The sequence below is a fragment of the Setaria viridis genome, chromosome 5 (assembly GCF_005286985.2).
Source record: "Setaria viridis chromosome 5, Setaria_viridis_v4.0, whole genome shotgun sequence".
Taxonomy (NCBI): Eukaryota; Viridiplantae; Streptophyta; class Magnoliopsida; order Poales; family Poaceae; genus Setaria; species Setaria viridis.
Genome location: NC_048267.2, coordinates 26,472,117 through 26,493,214, shown reverse-complemented (window position 1 = coordinate 26,493,214; position 21,098 = coordinate 26,472,117). Strand labels below are relative to the sequence as shown.

Below are 21,098 nucleotides of genomic sequence, written 5' to 3'. Positions count from 1 at the left end.
GAGGACATCCTCTTCTGATGACCAAGGTGTATCGGAGGTTGGTATCAGTCTCCATCTCCGAGACTCCGACGACCTCCCTCCTCCTCGCCTCCTCGGCGCCTCGGCGGCTCAGGCTCCTCAACGGCGCGCGCCGCACCCGCGCGAGCACAATGTCATCGTGCTCGGCCAACGACCTACAAGAAGTCAAGAACAAGAACAAGATCAAGATGTGAGAAGGGGAAGAAGGTCATAAGAACAAGATCTAGATCGAGAAGGGGAAGAACTTATCTGCGCTGCCGGAGCACCCGAGCACGCCGAGATCTAGATCGAGAAGGGGAAGGAGGCACCGAGGCAGATAGGCGAAGGCGGTGGCGCGGCGACCAGTGGCGGACTGGCGAGATCTAGATCGAGAAGAGGAAGGAGGTGGACAGGCGGAGGGTCGGAGGTGGGGCGGCGCGGCGGCGCCGATTATCAGTGGTGAGGAAGGGAGCCAGGGAGAGGGAGGGGAAGGACCGAAGGAGGCAGACAGGCGGAGCGGAGCTGCGGAGGCGAGTGGCGTCGGCGAACTAGCGATTGCGGCGGACTGGCGGAGAGGGAGGGGGAGGGGATTAGGGTTCGTGCCCATGCGTGGGGTGAGGCCGCGGGGGGTTATACGCCGTTACACGGGCCGTGGTCGTGCCGCCGGTTACACGGGTCGTGCCAAGGGCCGCCCGACGTGCCGCATCTTAGGCCCAAGTCCGGCCTGCTATGTCGGGCCATGCCGGCACGGGTCCGTGTAACGGCGAGTCAGACCGTGCTGGTGCCGGGCCAATACAGGCCGGGCCTCGTGCCGCCCATTTAGCCCGGCCCATTTAGCCAACTATAAATATGTGTGCCAAGTATTTATCATCTAACCGGTGTTCTATGCACGAACGAAGCACATTGAAGTTGGTTATCACTTTGTGAGAGAGCGGGTTGCAAGAAATCTGCTGAAGATTGATTTTGTTCCATCAGGAGATCAAGTAGCCGATGGGTTCACAAAGGCTTTAAGGGTAAATCTGGTGAAGATTGATTTTGTTCCATCAGGAGATCAGGTGGCCGATGGGTTCACAAAGGCTTTAATGGTAATGCAATTAGAAAATTTTGAGTACAATCTCAACCTTGCACGGTTGTGATTGAGGGAGAGTGTTAGACAAATGAGATCTTTGTAACGAGAATATATGTGTGCGCTTAGAAATAGATTGTGTACGGCTGGAGGAGTTGTTTAGCTCTAGGTTTGTTGTAACAACTTGTATATCTCAACCACCAGCCGATCACATCTATCCAGGTTGCATACTTGATGTACAAGCCACGCGATGGGCTCTTCCTCGCCAATATAAACACGAAGCTACCGGTTAGGCAAAGGCACGGTGTTCCACCCATCCAATAGTGCCTCTAGTTCTTTACAGGGAATGTTGGCTGTTGTGATCATCAGCCGATCATATCTATCCAGATTGCATAGCCACACGAGGGGTTCTTCCTCACCAATATAAAGGGGGTGTTTGGAAGACAGGGGCTAAACTTTAGCCCTGTCACATCAGATGTTCGGATGCTAATTAGGATGATTAAATATGAGCTAATTACAAAACTAATAGCAGAACCCCTAGGCTAAATCGCGAGACGAATCTATTAAGCCTAATTAATCCATCATTAGCGAATGGTTACTGTAGCACCACATTGTCAAATCATGGACAATTAGACTTAGTAGATTCGTCTCGCGATTTAACCTAGGAGTTGTGCAATTAATTTTGTAATTAACCAATGTTTAATACTCCTAATTAGTGTCAAACATCCTATGTGATAGGGGCCAAATTTTAACGCCTGTGTGCCAAACACCCCCACACACAAAGCCGCCGGCCAGGCAAAGGCTGCCATCCAATAGCGCCTCTGGTTGTTTACTGCTGGCTGCCGTGCACTTCTTTTCGGGGGTGTTTGGGAGGAGCGGGCTAAATTTTAGCCCCCGTCACATCGAATGTTTGGACACTAATTAGGAGTATTAAACCTAGACTAATTACAAAACTAATTACACAACCTCTAGGCTAAATCGTGAGACGAATCTATTAAGCCTAATTAGTCCATGATTTGATAATGTGGTGCTACATTAATCATTCACTAATGATGGATTAATTAGGCTGAATAGATTCGTCTCGCGATTTAGCCTAGGGGTTCTGCAATTAGTTTTATAATTAGCTTATGTTTAGTCCTCCTAATTAATATCCGAACATCCGATGTCACAGGGCTAAAGTTTAACCCCTCCTCCCAAACACCCCCTTCAGTGCAGCATATGATTGTTCCACGACTACTCTAGGCCCGGTATCAAATGCTACTGGTACTACCACAGAACGCTTGACAGGTAATCTGCAGACATACATACGTATGTGAACGGCTGCGGTTGAGTTTGCTTCAAAGTCAAGCAGGCACATGCGTATCAGCGTGTCTAGTTAGAATTTAGCGTGTGGAGACCGGGGAAGCGACGTGTATTTAAACATGGAGCTTGCATTGACCGGCCGGCACGGAGCTAGCTGGGTGCCTGCCAGGCTGCCACGTAGGTAGGGCAGGGAGAAGCAGAGCCGTGCGGTGGGGCATGATACGACGACGAGACGAGGAGCCGAGGAGGAGGGAGACTTGCCGGTGAGCCCGCGTCGGTTGGGCACGCGCGCGAGCCGCGAGCCACAGCCAGGCAGGCCCGGCGCCCCGCCCTTCTTTCCTGCGCCTGCGCGGTTGCGCCGCGTCTCGCTGACCCTCCCTCTGTTTATCTTCTTCTTGTTTTTTTTTGGGCTCTCTCTCGTAATATTACTAATTATATCTCGTGTACCGGTGTGTACATGGCTGACCTGCATGTCGCGGTACCTCTGCCCGCGTACCAACACGTTTCTCATGGCTTGGGGCGCCTGGCTCACATAAGCTAGCGTGCATCTTTTTCAGAGGAACAAGGCTTTTTTTTCCCCTTTTCTGAGCATACTCCTCCTGCAGCTCCTCAGCAGCTCAGCTGCTAGCGAGAGAAACACCTTCCAAATTCTTTTTTTTAAAAAAAAAATCTGCCCGAAATTTATGGTGTTATGACAGTGTGTTCGTTCTTGTAAAGTTCAAAGCCAGACCGGGTCCAACTTTGCATTACTTCCAAACTTCAAATGTACTACATCGAGTAAACAAAAGGTGAAATTAGCCAGAGCTACAGGCTCTGAATCACCACCAAATTCATGATGCAGGGCTGAATTACAGGTCTTGGGCCAGCAAGTAGGAGCTTCTTAAATGAGCGTCTCAATACAGGTTCTTGGACCAGGAAGCAGGAGCTTCTTGAATGAGCCAACAAGTTGGGCCTCGGGAGAGCACCATACAAAGTCTCAAAATACAGGCTCGCGAGATGATGTTGATGTTCATTCCTCTTGCATCGCCGAAATTCAGCAGTTTTGCGATAACAGTCTGTTGTCAACCTGACACTCAGATATGACCAAGACCATTCCTTTACAGCATAAAGAGTAACAAATTCACTTCAAAATGGTCGCCAAGAAATTTCAGATGCCAAGATCTCATAATGACAGAAAGTTCTTGGATTCCATTGAACATCCATGCGTTACATTCAATTTAACCAAAACTTGGCTACAAGCCATCAGGAAGTAGACACCAAAGAATTAAGACCACCAACAATGCCAAAAATAGACCGGCAACCACTTTCTAAGATTCTTCTTCATTCTTCGACACCAATTTAATGCGTTTGCCATCAACAGAAAATCTGGAGCTTGAAGCTATCTGCAAACAAGAAACAGTCCAGCATCATGCATCAGTTAACAAAATAATCTAAAATAGGAATCAAGGGCGGAAAACAAGTAAATTAGCTAGATTTTTTTAGGGACCATTACTTTATCCATCAATGTAGCACAGAGGCCATCCTTATCTTCAGCCACACCACATTCCTGTAGTTCCTTGACGACTAGCTTCTGTAGCTTCTTAAGTTTCATAACTCCATCCGGATTCTGAAAGAAAACAGTTAAACCATCAATACCGGTTAATTTCAAGGATGGGATGAGATAAGAAAAGATCAACATTTTGTGTACAGATGACTCACTGTCTTCAGTGTTTTAGTAATAATCTTCTTCCAGTTGATCTTTTGTTTCTGAACACTTTTACAGTCGGCACCACCTGCGAGTTCATCTGCAGTACTCTTTGTTTTGTTTTCTGACTTCCCATCTTTAGATTTTATTACCTCTCCAATGCTCGAACTTGTTAAATGCTGTCTTTTTGTGTTATCTGGCTCCTCTATGGCCATGTCATCCATTCTCTTTCTTTTGCCAGCATCTTTTTCTTCATCTCTTTCATGATCACCACTCTCACCACCATTTACTTGAGCAGAATCTTTTGTAGGCACAGCCCCGGTTTCCTTCACATCTGCAGTTTGTTCAGCTCCATTTGCTGGCTTCTGGGAAGCATGGAAGGCTTTTGCTTTTGCCCTATGCTTCTTTCCATCAGCATGCAGTAAGAGAGTTTGCTTGCTAGTCGTAGTGGTATTGCATAGGCTGTGACAGAAATTCACAGTAAGTAAACAAGTTCCTAGATATTCTCCAATGTATCTAAGCAAGGTCCAGAATCAGCCAAATTAAGATCTAAACACTTCAAATCCACAAATAGAATGCATATGAGTGAAGCTAGAGAGTGCTTCATCGCAATGTGCTGGCATCAGGGATGAACCAGATGTTATAAACAACAATGACAAATTTGTTTTCTTAAATTTTAAGTTGTCTGGAGAATATATCATTAAACTCAACCTAGCAATCAATAAATGTTGAAGGCATTTGAAAATATAACACCTAATTCAAACAACACAGTGCCTAACCTATGTAAGAAGAGATATTTTGCAAATTAAAACGATAATAGCAAACCGTGACCTCTGCATAACACATGTTTACTATATGAGTGCAACAAAAAAAACTTGTACTGCACACGGAAATGATGTAATACAGATCATTTTAATGGTTCCAAGCAAGCTTGTCTAAATGGTAAACAAAACAAGCTACAAAAATTGAACATAATCACAGGTATTTGCGACTTAAAACATAACTGCAACCTCTTGGTTAACCATTGTACCATGTCTAGTTGCCTACATGCATGTATTTGCATCCCATGTGAATATTAATTTAAATCACCTAAACGGTTCTAAGCAATATTTTGTGAGTGGTGATATTAGTAAGCATAAAATTAAGATATAAACATCAATCGTAACCAACAGCTCTTTGGTTAGGAATCAAGATCGCTTAAGGCTATCATGGATCAGCACTGTTACAACATAAGCAACAGCAAAGATCATTGCACATATACTAAGGGATCATATCGGCACACCTGCAGAACCAAGGAGGACGTGTCGACAGGCCAACATTGATATCAACATCTGCATTTGGCTTTGGTTTATCTGGCTTACCCTGGGCACCATTGGATGGCTTGCTCTGTCCCTTGGGACCATACTTCTCCTGAAAACAAGATATGGAAGAAATGAGCATTGGATGGAATACCATAATGTGAACATATAACAATAACAACAGCAACCAGATGTTATAGTCTAAATGTACATTTAAAACTTTACTAAACTACTAAACTACGGAGAACACACTCCGAAGACTACAAATTTTGAAATATAACACTAACCACAGTAACCAGCTGTGATAGTCTCAATGTAAATTAACTTTACAGAGCTCTAAATAGCTACTGAACCTACTAAACTCTGGAGAATACACTCTGCAGACTCCTATATCATAGTCTACACACAAAATAAACGGCTCAATTATAAATTGAAGTTCCCAGGCATTCTAACATACCCCTCCAGTCCTCCACGGTTTCAACTTGAAACCACTAATCCTAATCAAATGGGAAGGAACAAAATCATCCTGCAGGCAGTAACCTCTCTATATAGCTGACCAACAAAGGCAACAGCAGCAAGAAATGACCTTAAAAAGAAAAATTTCACTATCAACCAAACTGAACATGTCCACAGCACTCCAAAATATAGCTGCTGAGCAACATGGCCTATCTCACTACAGTAACAACAGAGGAAGGGGGGGGGGGGGGGGGGGGGGGGGGGGGGGGGGGCGGCAGAGAACGCCCCCAATCCAATGGAACACCAATTCATGGGCAGGCTGCAAGGATTACAGCATACCAACTAATTGAGCTATCAAACACATGTCGCTACAATGGAATTGCACAGATCAACAATAAATCGCACCACCACAGCGAGGGAGATACTAGCAGAGGAACTTACGGCCTCGGAGATGCACTGGGTGTGCCCCTGCACCGTATCCTGGCTGAAGAACTCGCCGCAGTCGATGCATGACAGCTGCCGCCTCGCAAAACAACCCAATCAATAATCAACCACTCGCAAGTCGTAAGCCGCGGCGCCAACGGTCGATCCAGAGAAGGAACCAGAACAGGGGAAGAGAGGGGTGGGCGTCGTGCTCACCTTCCAGGCGGAGCAGGAACGGAAGTGGCCGGCGAGCTTGGGCTTCTTGAGGTTCTCGCCGCAGTCCTCGCACTGGAACCACACCATCGCTGCGTCCTCCCCGGAAGCTTCTGGCGGCAGGAGGCGCTCCTCGCTGACAAAGGGTGGTTTAGGACTAGCTAGGGTTTTGGCTGGAAGGAGGCGCAGTGGCGAGGAGCAGGCAGGGAAAGGCGTGGAGGGGGAACTTCTGGAAGACGGGGCCCAAGGGTGAGAGACAGCCCATCATTGTACATAGGGCCAATCTGACCGGATCGATAAGCCCAGCCCATAAGGCGATATGCGCCTTTTTCTTTCGCAAGGGCCCAGCCCACGAAGCTCACAGACGCCAACCTGCTCCTCGACGGCGACGGCTATACACATCGCATACGCGATGATAGTTCGTTTGTCGGCTGAAGGCGTCCGCGCAGCAGCGAATCGGTCTTCTCGCAACGCATGACCCATGATTCGCATGCAGGCATGGACGATGAAAAAAAAACGTGAGCGGGGATGCATTCATGCGTGGGGTCCTCCATGATCAGGGCCCCACTTAAATTTGAGAACCACTCATGCATAGCTGCATGCATTGAATTTTCAAAGGAGTCTATATTTATTGCATGCACTCACTGCACATCTGTATGCATGGCTGCATGTCTTCATGCATACTGTCTTCAACTATTGTACGCGTGCATTAGTCTTGTTTATTTTTCTTTTTTTCCTTTTGATTCTTTTTATATATTATTTATTTATCTTCCTCTTCTTTCATTCTAAACCTCACGTAATATTTCTTCTTCGGATGTTTTTCATAATTGATATCATCTATCTTTATATGTTATATAAAACATATAACTAATTGTTCCCATGGTGAAATTATTTATTCAAATTGAAGAATAATTAATATAAAACTATAGCGAAAGGGCATCTAGCCTAATGGTTAGAGCACCTGAGTAGCACCAGCAAGCTCGAGTTTGACTCCCCGTGGGAGTAAATTAAACAGGTCTGGAATAAAAAAAATAGGTAGGGACTTTTCTTGCTGACTTCAGTCGAAAATGTGAAACTATAAATTTATTCTTTTCTTTCATTTTGTTTTTTTCCTTTTCTTTTCCCATTATTTATATATTATTTTTCATATTTTGTTTCATTTGGTATATTTATTACAACTATTTTTTATTTTATTCATGTTTCTTCAATTATTTTCTATTTTAACGGATTACTATTGATTTTTTTATAAATTATATTATTTGTTCTATATACTTTTTTATAAACTATATTATTGTTATATATCAATAATGTATTTATTTTAGGCGTATAAGTCTTTTCCATGAGTTTGTATTAATTTTTTTAATAGGTACGGATGTTTTGTTAAGTTCATATAATTTGATCTAGGTATTTAAATTTTTGTTCAACAGTTTATATAATTTGTTCTAGGGTATACATATCTGTTCTATGGGTTCGTATAATTTATTCGATGGCTACAACTATTTTGTTCTGCAAGTTCATAGATTTTTGTTCCATGTGCATAAATAATTTGTTGTGTGAGTTTATATAGTTTATTTTGTGAGTCTGTATAATTTGTTCTCGGAATACAGCTTTTTGTTTCTTGAGTTTATATAAATTGTTCGACGTGTACAATAGTTTGTTACATAAGTTTGTATAATTTGTTTCAGATGTATACATTTTTGTTCTACGAGTTCACGTAATTGTTCGATGGTACAAATATTTTGTTCCTTGAGTTCATATAATTTGTTCATATGTTAATATCTCAAAAATATATTCCAACTTGATTAAAAAATGGTAATAAATAAAATTCATCCAAATATAGTCAAGTAGAGTCTTGTTTTGAATATCTTGTTCTAAAAACACAACTGCTCAATCAAAATTTAATTTGGATGTTTCGTTTGAGATTTATGGTTTTTTAGTTTGAAACTTTCCCGCATGTGCAATAACATCAGCAACCACATGCAACCAATTCTCTCTCAAAACTACCCACTGTTGTTGCATGTGTATAGCTGTTTTTTTATGGAATTGGCCGACAAACAGTCAAACAAATCATCCACTCCTCCTTTCATGCGCTCTGGTGAGCTTCTGCACGTGTAGTTTGGGTTCTTCAGGATTATGATGCAGAAGGATGAGTCCTCGAGCACAATGTGACCTTCTTGAAGTTGTTTGGGCAAAACAAGTGCCGAATCCATGTTGACTACAATGTCGTCGCCATTCATCCAGATTGCAATTGGGTTTTCCTTGTCCATCACTGCAACCGGAAGCTGATAGCATATGACATGGATAGTAAGAAAGTGCATGCCCTCCACACTTTCAAACCCAGGTACGGGTTTTGTATACCGTATGTCCCCTATTACTCAGAGTTGCCAGTGCTTGCTAATAAACATTGAGTTGTTGCTTTTGGGGGCTACTCCAGGGGACATTCGACAGGGATTTGCTCACCAGGCATGGAGAATTTAGTAACCTGGGTGACTGGAGTCCATTAGAGCTAATACATTTTGCTTGTGATTTGGATATATTTCCTTCTCTTGCTTTTGGTCCAATAAGTACTGCAAGCCCATTGTGGGACAACAAATACATATGCATGTTATCTTCATGGTGCGTTGCCCAACTTATGGTGATTTGCGTTAAGGCTTCAAGTTACGTGTTTCAAGTGCTAGCTTCTGTGTTTCCAGAATTATAATCATCGTATATACCTGGTTCTTCTTTTATTGGCCTTGCCAGCGAGTGATTGTTGTGAGATTCTTTTTCTTGTTTCCTCATTCCTTTTTTAAAAAAATGGATTGTTTCCTCATGTATCAGAAAGGTTTAAATTTAAATATGTGTCATATTGAACTCAAAAACTGCCTAATTATTTAGTCTCCAGACCATATATTCTCTATGCTACTGAATAGTAGCTGGAACTTGTCATGGGAGACTCTAGAGTTTGGACAGAGCATAACTTGCTTGTAGTTACTGATTACTTACATATATTTTGGAAGCTATACAGAAGATTAGTGGGTTATGTATGTATGCAATGGTCTTATCTTTGGTGCAACTGTCAATATATGAGATAGTACCTCTAGATTGCTCATTAAAGAACTATGAGTGAACAGTGATTTTCTTTCTTTCTTTTGTCTTGCTTACTTATACAACTATATATTGAAGTAATAGAAGTCATCTACCACATGTTGCCAACAGTGCATATGTTATTAGAAAGTTAAAAACCAAAAACTCTGACACATAAGTCTTGATTCTTGGAAGCTGATTCCATGGTACAACAAATTTCCATACCAAGTTTTCCATTTATCTCCTTTGATAAAATTTTCTTTGGCCATTTGTGCCACTAAAGAATAACCAAGTTTGAAAGAGACCGAAGCTCGTAGCTAGCCACATGATCTACAAATTCAGGTTTGTGTTAAGTTGCGAAATCTACCTTCCTTGATTTGTCTTCACTGTCTTCCGAGATTTGAGTTGCATGTTGCATCGACCATGCTTTCCCTTTTGTTCGTAATCTGGATTAATCTCTTGTTTGCACTCTCCTCTTGATGGATAAACCATTAAGCTTGTTTTGGTATGTCAGAGTTTAGAGGTCAAGGTTTTTTGTTGTTCAAAAGCCTAACCTACCAAAATAGGTTAGAGGTTGTTCCCCCGTTTTCCTACATGATGGTAAGGTAAGCTGGCGTACGTTTCGCTTTTTGATTGCCTAACAATAGCTTTAAGTCATTGTTTTTTGAAGTTTTGGTGGTGAAAATTTTGACTGATGAAACAAAAAAAAAGTCGATTTTCACATAATAAAAATTCTAACTGAAACACATAGATAAATCAGTTGATTCTTCTTTAGGGGCATTTTAGGCAGCTGCATTTGTGCGAGATTAATCATAGCAACTGTTCCTAGAACCAAGGAACCGTGTTTCAAAAAAAAAGAAGGGGGGATTGGTGCTTTCAACGTTCCCTACGACCAAGGAAGGGGGATTGATGCTTTCTTTGTTGCAGCAGCTACATTTTCTCTTGTGGAAATATCCCCACAAAAAAAATTGGTCTTCAATCAAACAACCCAGGTTTGTACGCTGACATTTGATGCGCTACATATCTGGCATTAGATGTCTTTTCTGCGCATACAAAGTTCTTGATGTACCCTTTCTATAGTTTGCCACAGATACTGCTACAGCCATGGAGCCGCGTAAGAGTCCATTTAGCACGGCTCTTACTTCTGCGAAAATTGCTTTTCTGGCTCATCTTGTCGGAAAATTGTTTTGTAGAACGGCTTCTCTTGATTTTTACTAAAGATCAAATGTCCATAACCCTTATCTTTCTATTTTTTTTCTCTTTTTTCTTTTTTTCTTCCTTTCTTATTTCTCTTTCATTCCCACCCGGTCCCTTTCTCTTAGTCTTCACGTGATTCCATCGTTGCCTCCTCACACCGGCCCTCTACCGTGCATGTCCACACCTCCCCCGTGCTATCGCCATCAGCTCGCGCCTCCATAACCGCTCGCCATGGGTTCGCTGGCATCCCGTCGCAAGTCCGCCCTAGCCACGCGGCGTCGTTCGCTTAAGGACAAGGCAACATTGCTAATGTATCTGGCATGAAACATATGGAACAGATGTATCCCCGAGGGCAAAAGTGAAGATGCTATCCAAGTATGGTATGAGATCAAGATGGAAATAATGATGTGAAGATTAGCCTGTGGGGGCCCTCAGATTTCTTATGTTAATGTTGTTTTTGAGAGGAGTTTAATCTTTTATGTAATATCGAACTATGTAATCGGTTTGTACTCTCTTCCTGTTGTGGATAACTTCTTTGGCAAGAAGTTCCACTGCAGGCACAAGGGTCCAGCTCCTCCAGGAGATACTAGTTAGTTATTTTAGATTCAGATTAGAGATAGAGTTGCAGTTAGCTGGGATTTGTTAGGCCGGCTCATTATATAATAGTCATGGCGCATTAGATTGGAATCAAGCAGTAGATTAGCCTTAATCTCAGAGCCTCTCAAGGAGAGGGTGAGATAGCTATAATCTATTTGCCAATTGCTAAGCATAGATCCGATAAACAGGCTATACCAACTGATGTGAACCCGGTAGGGTTTGAATCCCGATCTTTCAATGAGAGAAGGTGGATAACTCGATTTGGGGATGGATTCGATGTTCACGGCCCGACTACAACCATTCAAGAATGTTGCACCTTAGCAACCGACACACCACCTCCAATGGTCGCCGCGATCTTGTGGAGCACGATCAACCAAACCAATAAGGTAATTCCTACAAGCAATTGAGGAACAAGTAAAAACAAGTAGAACAAGCAACTCAATTGCAAATATGGAGATAAAAACCAATTTGAAATCACAAAGTTGGGGTTCTGAATCGAGTAGAATGGATGATCTAGTCCACACTCGTGTCCTCGCAAAACTCATCTCTGGTATCAGCTTGCTCTTTCCTGCTACCTGTCTTTCCCGAGCCCTAACCCTTCTGCCGCTGCTCCCGCCGCCAAACCCATCGCTCCACCGCAACCATGGGCGACTCCTTCGCCACCCAATCTGTTTTCGAAGAAGCCATTGAGAAGATGATTGCCAAGATGAACAATATCAGCAAGAAGCTGGACAAGGAGCTTGGCAACATCCACCAGGAATAGGGCCGCCTCTCCTCGTCCATCAGCAATGTCCAGACATAGGTGCTGGAGAAGAACGTCCGGTTCGACTCCTCTGCTTCCTCGTCTGGCACCGATGGCAAGCACGGCCGCCTCCGCTGTCGGTCCACAAGCTCCATTTCCCCAAATACAACGGCACCGAGGATCCCCTGGGCTGGCTTCACAAGTGTGAGCAGTTCTTTCGCTCGCAGGGCACGTCAGAGGACCGGAAGGTCTGGATGGCGACATTCTACTTGGAGGGCACTACCAGGCAGTGGTACTACCGCCTGGAGAAGAATCGCGGCATCCCAACTTGGCCCGCGTTCGTCGAGACATCAACAAGCGATTTGGCCCCCAGTGCGCAACAATCCACTTGGGGAGCTGACCCACCTGCGCCACACGAGCTCAGTCGACGACTACCAGGAACAATTCCTCAAGTTCCTGGCGAGATGCAAGGGCGTCACTGAGAAGCAGCAGATTGATATCTTCACCGTCGGGCTCCTCCAACCGATGAGCATCGATGTGGAGATGCATAAACCCGATACCCTCAAGGACACCATGGCGCTTGCCCGTGCCTACGAGCGCCATACCCAGGTGGTTAATGATGGCTCCCATTCCCTGGTGCACTCATCACATTCATTATCACGCACTGGCGCGTTCCATGCCACCCCGGCCCGATCTCCATCTACACCGCCAGCATCCAGCGCTTCTTCCATGACGCCTGGCGTGCTGGTCAAGCCGGCTGCTCCGCCGAGCGCACGCTTCACGTGCCTCATGCTAGAGGAGAAGGCGCAGCGCCACCTCGATAGCCTGTGCTTTAATTGCCCGGAGAAATTCTCGCGTGAGCACGCCAAGCACTGTTCCATGAAAGGCATCTACTGGATGGAGCTCGAGGGCGATGATGACGCCTCCGATGGCGCGCCCGAGGTCGAGCCGACGATCTTCGTCAACGCCATCACCGGCATCCAGACAAGCTCCACCTTGCAGCTTGCCACAGTCATCCACGCCGTCGGCCTCACTGCCTTGGTGGATTCGGAATCCACCCATTCATTCATCGTGCAGACACCGCCATGCGGCTTGGGCTCACTCTTGAGGCGTGCCCTGGCCTCACCGTTGGCGTCGCCAATGACGACCGCATGCCGTCCGCCGGCATCTACAGGAACGTCATTGTCCACATCAGCCAGGAGGAAATCTGCATCAATTTGTTCATCATCTTGCTTGATGGCTACGAGCTGGTCCTAGGTTGCGAGTGGCTGCGCACCCTCAGACCCATCCTTTGAGACTTCAATCGGTTGTCCATGGCGTTCTGGCGCCAGGACCACCGCGTCAAGTGGGTCAGGGTCAACGCTCGGACTGCTCCACAGCTGGCCCTCACGAAAACCACCGACTTGCTGGTGTTGCTCCTCCAGGAGTTCACCGATCTGTTTGCAATGCTGTCAGGCCTTCTCCCACCGCGGGCTTTCGACCACCGCATCCACCTTCTGCCGGCGACACCACCTGTGGCGGTGCGGTCCTACCGCTACCTGCAACTACTGAAAGATGAGATCGAGGCCCAATGCTAGGCAATGCTGGAGCAGGGGATCATCAGGGTGAGCACATCGACCTTCTTGTTGCCAGTGCTTTTGGTGCGCAAGCGAGACGGCACCTGGCATTTCTGCGTCGACTATCGTGCCCTCAACCTCAAGACCGTCCACAACAAGTTCCCAATCCCGACGGTGGAGGAGCTCCTGGATGAACTAAAGGGCGCGATCTTCTTCTCCAAGCTCGACCTCCGTAGCGGCTATCACCAAGTTCGGATGCACCAAGAGGATGTCTCGAAGATGGTGTTCCACACCCACCACAGCTACTTTGAGTTCCTGGTGATGCCTTTTGGCCTCACCAATGTGCCGTCCACGTTCCAAGCTCTAATGAACGACGTGCTACAGCTGTTTCTCCACCGCTGCGTCCTCATCTTCTTCGACGACATACTGATCTACATCAAGACCTGGACAGAGCACCTTCAACACGTCCACGATGTCTTCTCCATTCTGCGCGATCACGGCCTCATCCTCAAGCGATCCAAGTGCCTATTCGGTGAGCATCGTGTTCACTACCTGGGCCACATCATCGCCAATGACGCCGTGGCCATGGATGCCAACAAGATTTTTGCAGTCCAAGCATGACCCTTTCCATGCTCCGTTAAGTCCCTTCGCGGCTTCCTCTGGCTCACTGATTACTACTGCCAGTTCATCACCAATTACGACGTCATTGCGGCACCCCTGACGGCGCTCCTAAAGAAGGAGGCGTTCCAGTGGAGTCTGACAGTGACGGCGGCGTTCGAGGCCCTCAAGTCTGCCCTCATGATGGGTCTGGTGCTGCAGGTCCCCAACTTCGACGAGTCGTTCGTGGTGGACTACGACGCCTCCGAAACAGGCTTCGGTGCGGTTCTGCACCAAGGGGCAAGGCCCATCACATTTTTCAGCAAGATAGTGGCGCCTCAACACTCCAAGATCGCAGCATACGAGTAGGAGCTCATCAGTCTGGTACAAGCAGTACGGCACTAGCGGTCGTACCTTTGGGCCCGGGAGTTCGTCATTCGAATGGACCATTGCAGCTTAAAGCACCTCCTCGACCAGTGCCTATCCACGATTCCGCAGCATACATGGGTAAGCAAGCTATTTGGCTATAGTTTCCAGGTGGAGTACAAGCCGGGCAAGCATAACGCCGCTGCCGATACGTTGTCGCGCCGCGACGAACATGAGGTGGCCATCCGCGTCCACACCATCTCCCGGCCAGAATTTGCCTTGTTCGAGGAGTTCCGGGAGGAGGCTTCCTCATTACCAGAAGTGCTAGCCAAGAAGAAAGAGATCGAGGACGGCACGACGGGCGTGGTGTGGACTGTGGTCGATGGCTTTGTCATGCACCGGGGACAGATCTTCGTGCCCGACTCGTCCACTCTCTGGCCTCAGCTCCTCGCAAGGGCTCACGGCACCGGCCACGAAGGCACCAGGAAGACTCTGCGCCGCTTGCGGCCTTCCTTCTACAGCCCGCACGCGACCAAATTGGTGTGGGACTATGTCAAGGGTTGTGCCGTGTGTCAGCGCAACAAGTCCGAGCATCTACATCCGGCGGGTCTGCTGCAACCATTAAACGTCCCCAATTCTGTCTGGAGCGACATCGCCATGGATTTCGTGGAAGGTTTTCCCAAGGTGGGCGGACGGTCTGTGGTGCTTATGATGGTGGACAAATTTTCAAAGATGGCGCACTTCATCGCTTTGGGTCACCCCTACACCGCCCTGACAGTGGCACATGCATTCTTTGACGACATCGTCCGCCTCCATGGCTTGCTGTGCTCCATTGTCAGTGATTGTGATCCGGTGTTCACCAGCGCCCTATGGAAGGAGCTCTTCACTCTCATGGGTGTCAAGTTGCGCCTGAGCTCCGCTTTCCGCCCGCAGACAGATGGTTAATCGGAGGTGACAAATCGCGTCCTCGGGGTGTATCTGCACTTCCTGGCATGCGATCGTCCTCGGAGCTGGCTATGCTGGTTGCCATGGGCAGAATATTGCTACAACACATCCTACTAGTCCTCTTTGCAGTGCACGCCATTCCAGGTGGTGTTCGGCCGGGATCCTCCTTCTCTGATGTCCTACCAGCCGGGCTTGGCGTGCGTGGTGGCGCTGGACAAGCAGCTATTACGACGCGATGAGTTTCTGTTAGAAATCAGGGAATGCGTCCTCAAGGCGCAGGAATACATGAAGGCAACGCATGACAAGGATCACCGCGCTCTGGAGTTTGAGATGGGCGATTGGGCTTGGCTGTATCTGCATCAACGCTCGGTCGTGGCCATCACCGACAAATCCAACACGAAGCTTGTTCCATGATTCTACGGGCCATTTCAAGTGGTGGAACGCATCGGTCTGGTGGCATATCGTCTTCGACTGCCCCCAAAAGCTTGGATCCATGATGTCTTTCATGTGGTACAGGGTCCTGTGCTTGAGACCATCGTCGCCTTGCCACCTGTGGTTCATGGCCGCATGGTGCCTACTCTAGAGAAGGTGGTGCGTGCAAAGCCGACAGCCGACTCCTGGGATCTTCTGGTGTAGCGGGTGGACCGTGGAGCTACTTGGAGCCGCTGGCCACTTTCAAGGAGCGCTATCCTGATTTCAAGCTCGAGGACGAGCTTTTCTATAGGGGGGCGGAAGTGTTGTGGTCAACTTCTTTAGCAAGAAGTTCCACCGCAGGCACAAGGGTCCAGCTCCTCCAGGAGATACTAGTTAGTTATTTTAGATTCAGATTAGAGATAGAGTTGCAGTTAGTTGGGATTTATTAGACCGACTCATTATATAAGTCTTGACGCATTAGATTAGAATCAAGCAGTAGATTAGCCTTAATCTCATAGCCTCTCAAGGAGAGGGCGAGATAGTTATAATCTATCTGCCAATTGCTAAGCATAGATCCAATAAACAGGCTATATCACTTCTTATTCTTAAATAACAATGCAGTGCTCCTGCAACTTTTTTTTAAAAAAAGCAGATGCTCGAGATGAGAAGGAGCATGGAGAAACCATATTTCTGGGCTTCATCTTTGCGGTGTAACCCGTTTTCTGGCCCATTTTCCAAACGGGGGGCTAAAACCTGAAACGAACTTTGCCCTCCAAATCGATTTACACACCGGAGCTGCCCCAGTGGGCCTATGTTTTGGGCTCTTCAAAAGGGCAGGCCTAGCTAGGCGGGCGGCTATCTGCATGGCCTCCAAAAGGCTGGCACGGGCTGTCCTTTCGACGACTTGCCCAGCCCGTGGTGGATCCAAAAGGGCTCAGCCTCCTTCCGCGTCAGGTCAGAAGACTCGAGAACTCGAGGGCGAGGGCGCTGAGCTGGTGAATCATCCGGGCGGCGACGAGATCGTGGCAGGGCTCCCGTTCGGCTCTTCCGTCTTGCTAACTTCGCACGAGTGCGAGCGCCGCCTGTCTCACCGTCAACAACGCAGCAGTCGCAAGGGCTCGAATCTACGGCCTCCTGCCCCTCCGCGCATCCTCCGCCATCAAACTCAGAACGGGTTCGGCAACGAGGTAAGTCTGATCCCATCCTTCCTCCCCTTCTTGGATCCATGGTTTCTTGATCCGTGTGCTTCTTATCTAAATATTTTAGATTCATCTGTGACGCCAAGTGTGCAGCTTCCTGCAGCCAAGATGGTTTTTCCTTTTCAGTCTTATAAACTTGTTATTTCTAGATCTAGATGTTTGTTTTATCATAACAAGGCTCAAGTGTGGAGGATCTCCCCAAATCTTTCTTGGATTTATGAAACAAATTTGCTGGCAACACTTATAGTAGCTCTGGAATTTCTAGGAGTTTGGCTATTCTTATGTACCGTAGGAACCAAACTGTTGTATATGAATTCCGGAGTTATCATTGTGGAATATGTCCAATCAAGAATGTTGCTAACTAATTCATTTGTAGAATTCAACAAACATACGTTGACTAAACATCCACACTAATAACATTTCCCAATAAATGACCAAGTTTACATTGTCGTATTATTCAACCACAATTCCAGCACTCAGGGTTTGGACCACAAATTTACATTCCAGCACCTCCTATAGTGATGTGGCACTTATTAAGGTGCCTAATGCGTCATAGAGCTACTCCAACATTGCAGCAAAGTGACACCTAGGTTTGTGTGCGCAGATTATTTTCAACAGTGATGACCTTAGATTGCTTTCACATTCCGTGTAGCATGAGCCCAAAAAGTTAGACCAGAGCCTTTGGTGTGTGCAGAATTTCCTGGCATCATTGCTGATCTGATGCTGTTCCTTAGCCTGAATTAGTGTAAACATGCTATCCATTAATTGACTAACCTTTTATTCTATACTGACAAAGTAAGCATATTACTTTGTTTGCAACAAGAACTTAGAATCGGATGTTAGGCAATTGGCCAAACGTGTGCATGTTGCTGAAATTTTTGTTGTTTTGCAAACTTCTGAAATGCATTACTTTAAGATTTCTAGTATGAATTTATCTACTTGGTTTATTTATTGTTACTTGTTCATACTTCTTCTCTAGATTGAGGAAATTGTAACTACAAGGAAAGGATTCAACCCTGTTGAGTTGATTCGATATTTGTAAGATCTGGACTGGTCTATGGTACTTTCACGACCTAATTGAAAGGTATGCATTTTCATACCTATATGTTACTAGAATCTTGTATTACCATCTCATTAAAGATTCAGTGATGGATGTAGGTCATGTTTTGTTAACTGTGATGGGAAGCATGAATTGGAACATATATATTTTTGTCTTGCCATCTTGTTCTTTCCCTTCTTGTTTCATTTGGCTTCGCCTGAACTAAAATTGCATGCTGTAAGAAGAAGATTCAACAAATGCACATATAAGAAATACTCTGATATACCTCTCAAATGAAGCATTGTGCATTGTTACCTGTGTTATTTTCGAGGACCACAGATTTAGGTTGCATTAATGCATTTGTGAGGTATATTAGTATATTTCTTTTATGTGCATTGTTACCTATGTTGTCTTTTGTTTCTATGCAATAAGATGGTACTGGTTCTGAAGCTAGGAGCACTTGAGATCTTGATTTTCTAGGCTTGGCGTTTTGTGATATCTGATCTTGTAAATGTCCTGAATTGCTTACTGGGTGGTATGATGTGCCATTTAGCTTTGCTATCTGCTGTTACTGTTGCTGCTGACACATAATTACCAAAAAATTGACTTATTGAAGTGGATCTGCTTCTGAATTACCAATCTTCTGTTTTTTGTTGCAGCTCACTTGTAGGTTCTATACTATACTTTTTAGTGGTTCTGGCTTTCTTGACACAATGGTGAAGCTGACAATGATAGCACGTGTTACTGATGGCCTTCCACTGGCAGAAGGGTTGGATGATGGACGAGATCAGAAGGATGCTGATTTCTACAAGCAGCAAGCTAAACTCATTTTCAAGAACTTGTCGAAAGGGCATCATGAAGCTTCCCGGATGTCAATTGAGACAGGGACATACTATTTCCAGTATCCTTATGCCATTTATAGTCTTTGTATTCTGATTGAGTGATTTGAGGCTTGCTTCTGCATGTCCTTGCAAGCCATATGCTTTATGTGATGCGCATCAAGCCATTGCACGTTGCATTTATATAGTTCTGATGAGTGATGACCAATATATTAGCTACAGAACTGGAAAATTTACAGCCTTGAAACATTAAAAAAGACCCCTTATGTCAAAAGGATTTGTGCCCTGTTGCTCCATAAATGGCTACTAACAAGGCTACTTGCCCAGACCAATTTCCTCTTTAGTAACTTGTTGTAGCTTTTACTTTCATTAATTGTTGTTTGTGAAGCTATTAGGAAAGACCCCAATCAGCACCATGGTAATCATGTTTGTTTGTTTCTCTCCTGTTATGCTTTGTGAAAATCTTGGTTCCCCTTAATCCGAATGTATAGCTACATCATTGAAGGCCGAGTATGTTATTTGATTATGTGTGACCGCTCTTATCCAAAAAAACTTGCATTCCAGTACCTAGAAGATCTGAAAAATGAATTTGAGAGGGTCAACGGAAATCAAATAGAAACTGCCGCCAGGCCGTATGCTTTTATCAAGTTTGGTATGGTTCCTGAGCTCACTCGCCAGCATTGCTTTCATTCTATTTCCTTAGTTCACTCACCAGCATTGTTTTCATTCTTACTTCAGATTGTACTGCTTGATAGCATGTGTCTTTTTTTTCCTGTTTAGATACATTCATCCAGAAGACTAAGAAACTGTATTTGGATACAAGAACTCAAAGGAACATTGCAAAATTGAATGATGAGCTCTATGAGGTGCATCAAATTATGACCCGCAATGTTCAAGAGGTGCTTGGTGTTGGTGAAAAGCTAGACCGTAAGACCCCTATCATTTCTTGCAAATGTTTCATCATGCACTGTGACATGAATCCGAAATCGACTTGTGTCTAACCAAGGTGTTTTTTCGTTAAATTGGTGTTTTCTTTTTGTAGAAGTATGTTCCCTCTTAAGTCTTTCTAAAGGCCTTTATTTTTTGTTTTCCTATTAGACTGAATGAATTATTGCATTTTGAACTGCCATTTTCTGATGGTTGCTACTTGTTTTCTCCTTTTCATTGCATTAGGTTGCCTATATTATAAATAACAAATTTACATCCTGTGCAGAGGTCAGTGAAATGTCAAGAAGATTGACATCTGACACGATAGTATACGCAAATAAGGCAAAGGACCTCAATCGGCAGGTATTCCATATTTACAATTGCATAATACAATTCATGGCTTATACACTTGCCTGCTGAGCTGAGTTGAGCATTTTCCATCTGATCCGAATAATGCTTATGGGATTTTTCTTGAACAGCACCTTACATAATTTTACTAAACGGATAATGTTATTTGCGTAGAAGTATTGCACTAGCCTTATTTTACTTATTTTATTTACTAAAACTGTTGGTGGGGTACTGTGATTCAATATTGGATTAAGTTTACTGGTGACATGGTGTCTGTTCAGTTTTTCATCAGCTTTGTTCATTCTTAGTTGAGTACCGGAGGTAGAAGTCTATTTTGAAAGTGTCATTTCTTTGACGTGCAATGTTTCAAATACCAGGCCTTGATTCGGAAGTATGCTCCTGTTGCGATTGTGATTGGGGTGGTCTTCATTCTCTTTTGGCTCAAAAACAAGATATGGTGAATGTGATATACAAAGGAAGCCGTGGCCCATTTGACTGGAGAACAGATGGAAATCCGGTTGGTCGATTCTGGATCAAGAGATGCTTTGGTGACTTGTATCCCGTATCTGCCCATTCAAGCGAGTACTTCAGCTCTCTTTTGCTCCTCCCTACAAGATATTCTAGTGGATTCGTTGTAGCATAGACCTTATGAAAAACTCGAATTTTGTGCATCCGTGGAATTGGTAAATACAAGCTCTGTAGAGTTGACTTTACGGCATGGGGATTGTAATTTTTCTCGTGAAACTTAATGCAAGGATTCAGGCTGATGAACTGGATACTCACGCGCACTTACGCTTTGTCATGATTTAATTTTAGTCTGGCTTTTA

General features: G+C 45.2%; 2 protein-coding genes across 2 annotated transcripts; one reads left to right on the top strand and one right to left on the bottom strand.

Moving 5' to 3' along the window:
* Positions 1 to 3,533: 3,533 nt before the first annotated feature.
* On the bottom strand, positions 3,534 to 6,633 carry LOC117854525 (uncharacterized). The gene is made up of 6 exons (XM_034736746.2): positions 6,443 to 6,633; positions 6,245 to 6,319; positions 5,332 to 5,459; positions 4,064 to 4,511; positions 3,858 to 3,971; positions 3,534 to 3,747 (listed from the first exon to the last, which is right to left on the bottom strand). Exons 1-6 carry the CDS (start codon positions 6,527 to 6,529, stop codon positions 3,673 to 3,675), a joined length of 927 nt encoding a protein of 308 aa, XP_034592637.1. The 5' UTR covers positions 6,530 to 6,633; the 3' UTR covers positions 3,534 to 3,672.
* Positions 6,634 to 16,833: 10,200 nt separating this feature from the next.
* Positions 16,834 to 21,049, top strand: LOC117858719 (25.3 kDa vesicle transport protein SEC22-1). The gene is made up of 7 exons (XM_034741844.2): positions 16,834 to 17,106; positions 18,098 to 18,202; positions 18,817 to 19,058; positions 19,488 to 19,648; positions 19,777 to 19,923; positions 20,210 to 20,286; positions 20,649 to 21,049. The coding sequence occupies exons 3-7, from the start codon at positions 18,871 to 18,873 to the stop codon at positions 20,730 to 20,732; spliced, it is 657 nt and encodes a 218-aa protein (XP_034597735.1). The 5' UTR covers positions 16,834 to 17,106; positions 18,098 to 18,202; positions 18,817 to 18,870; the 3' UTR covers positions 20,733 to 21,049.
* The last annotated feature ends 49 nt before the right edge of the window (positions 21,050 to 21,098 follow it).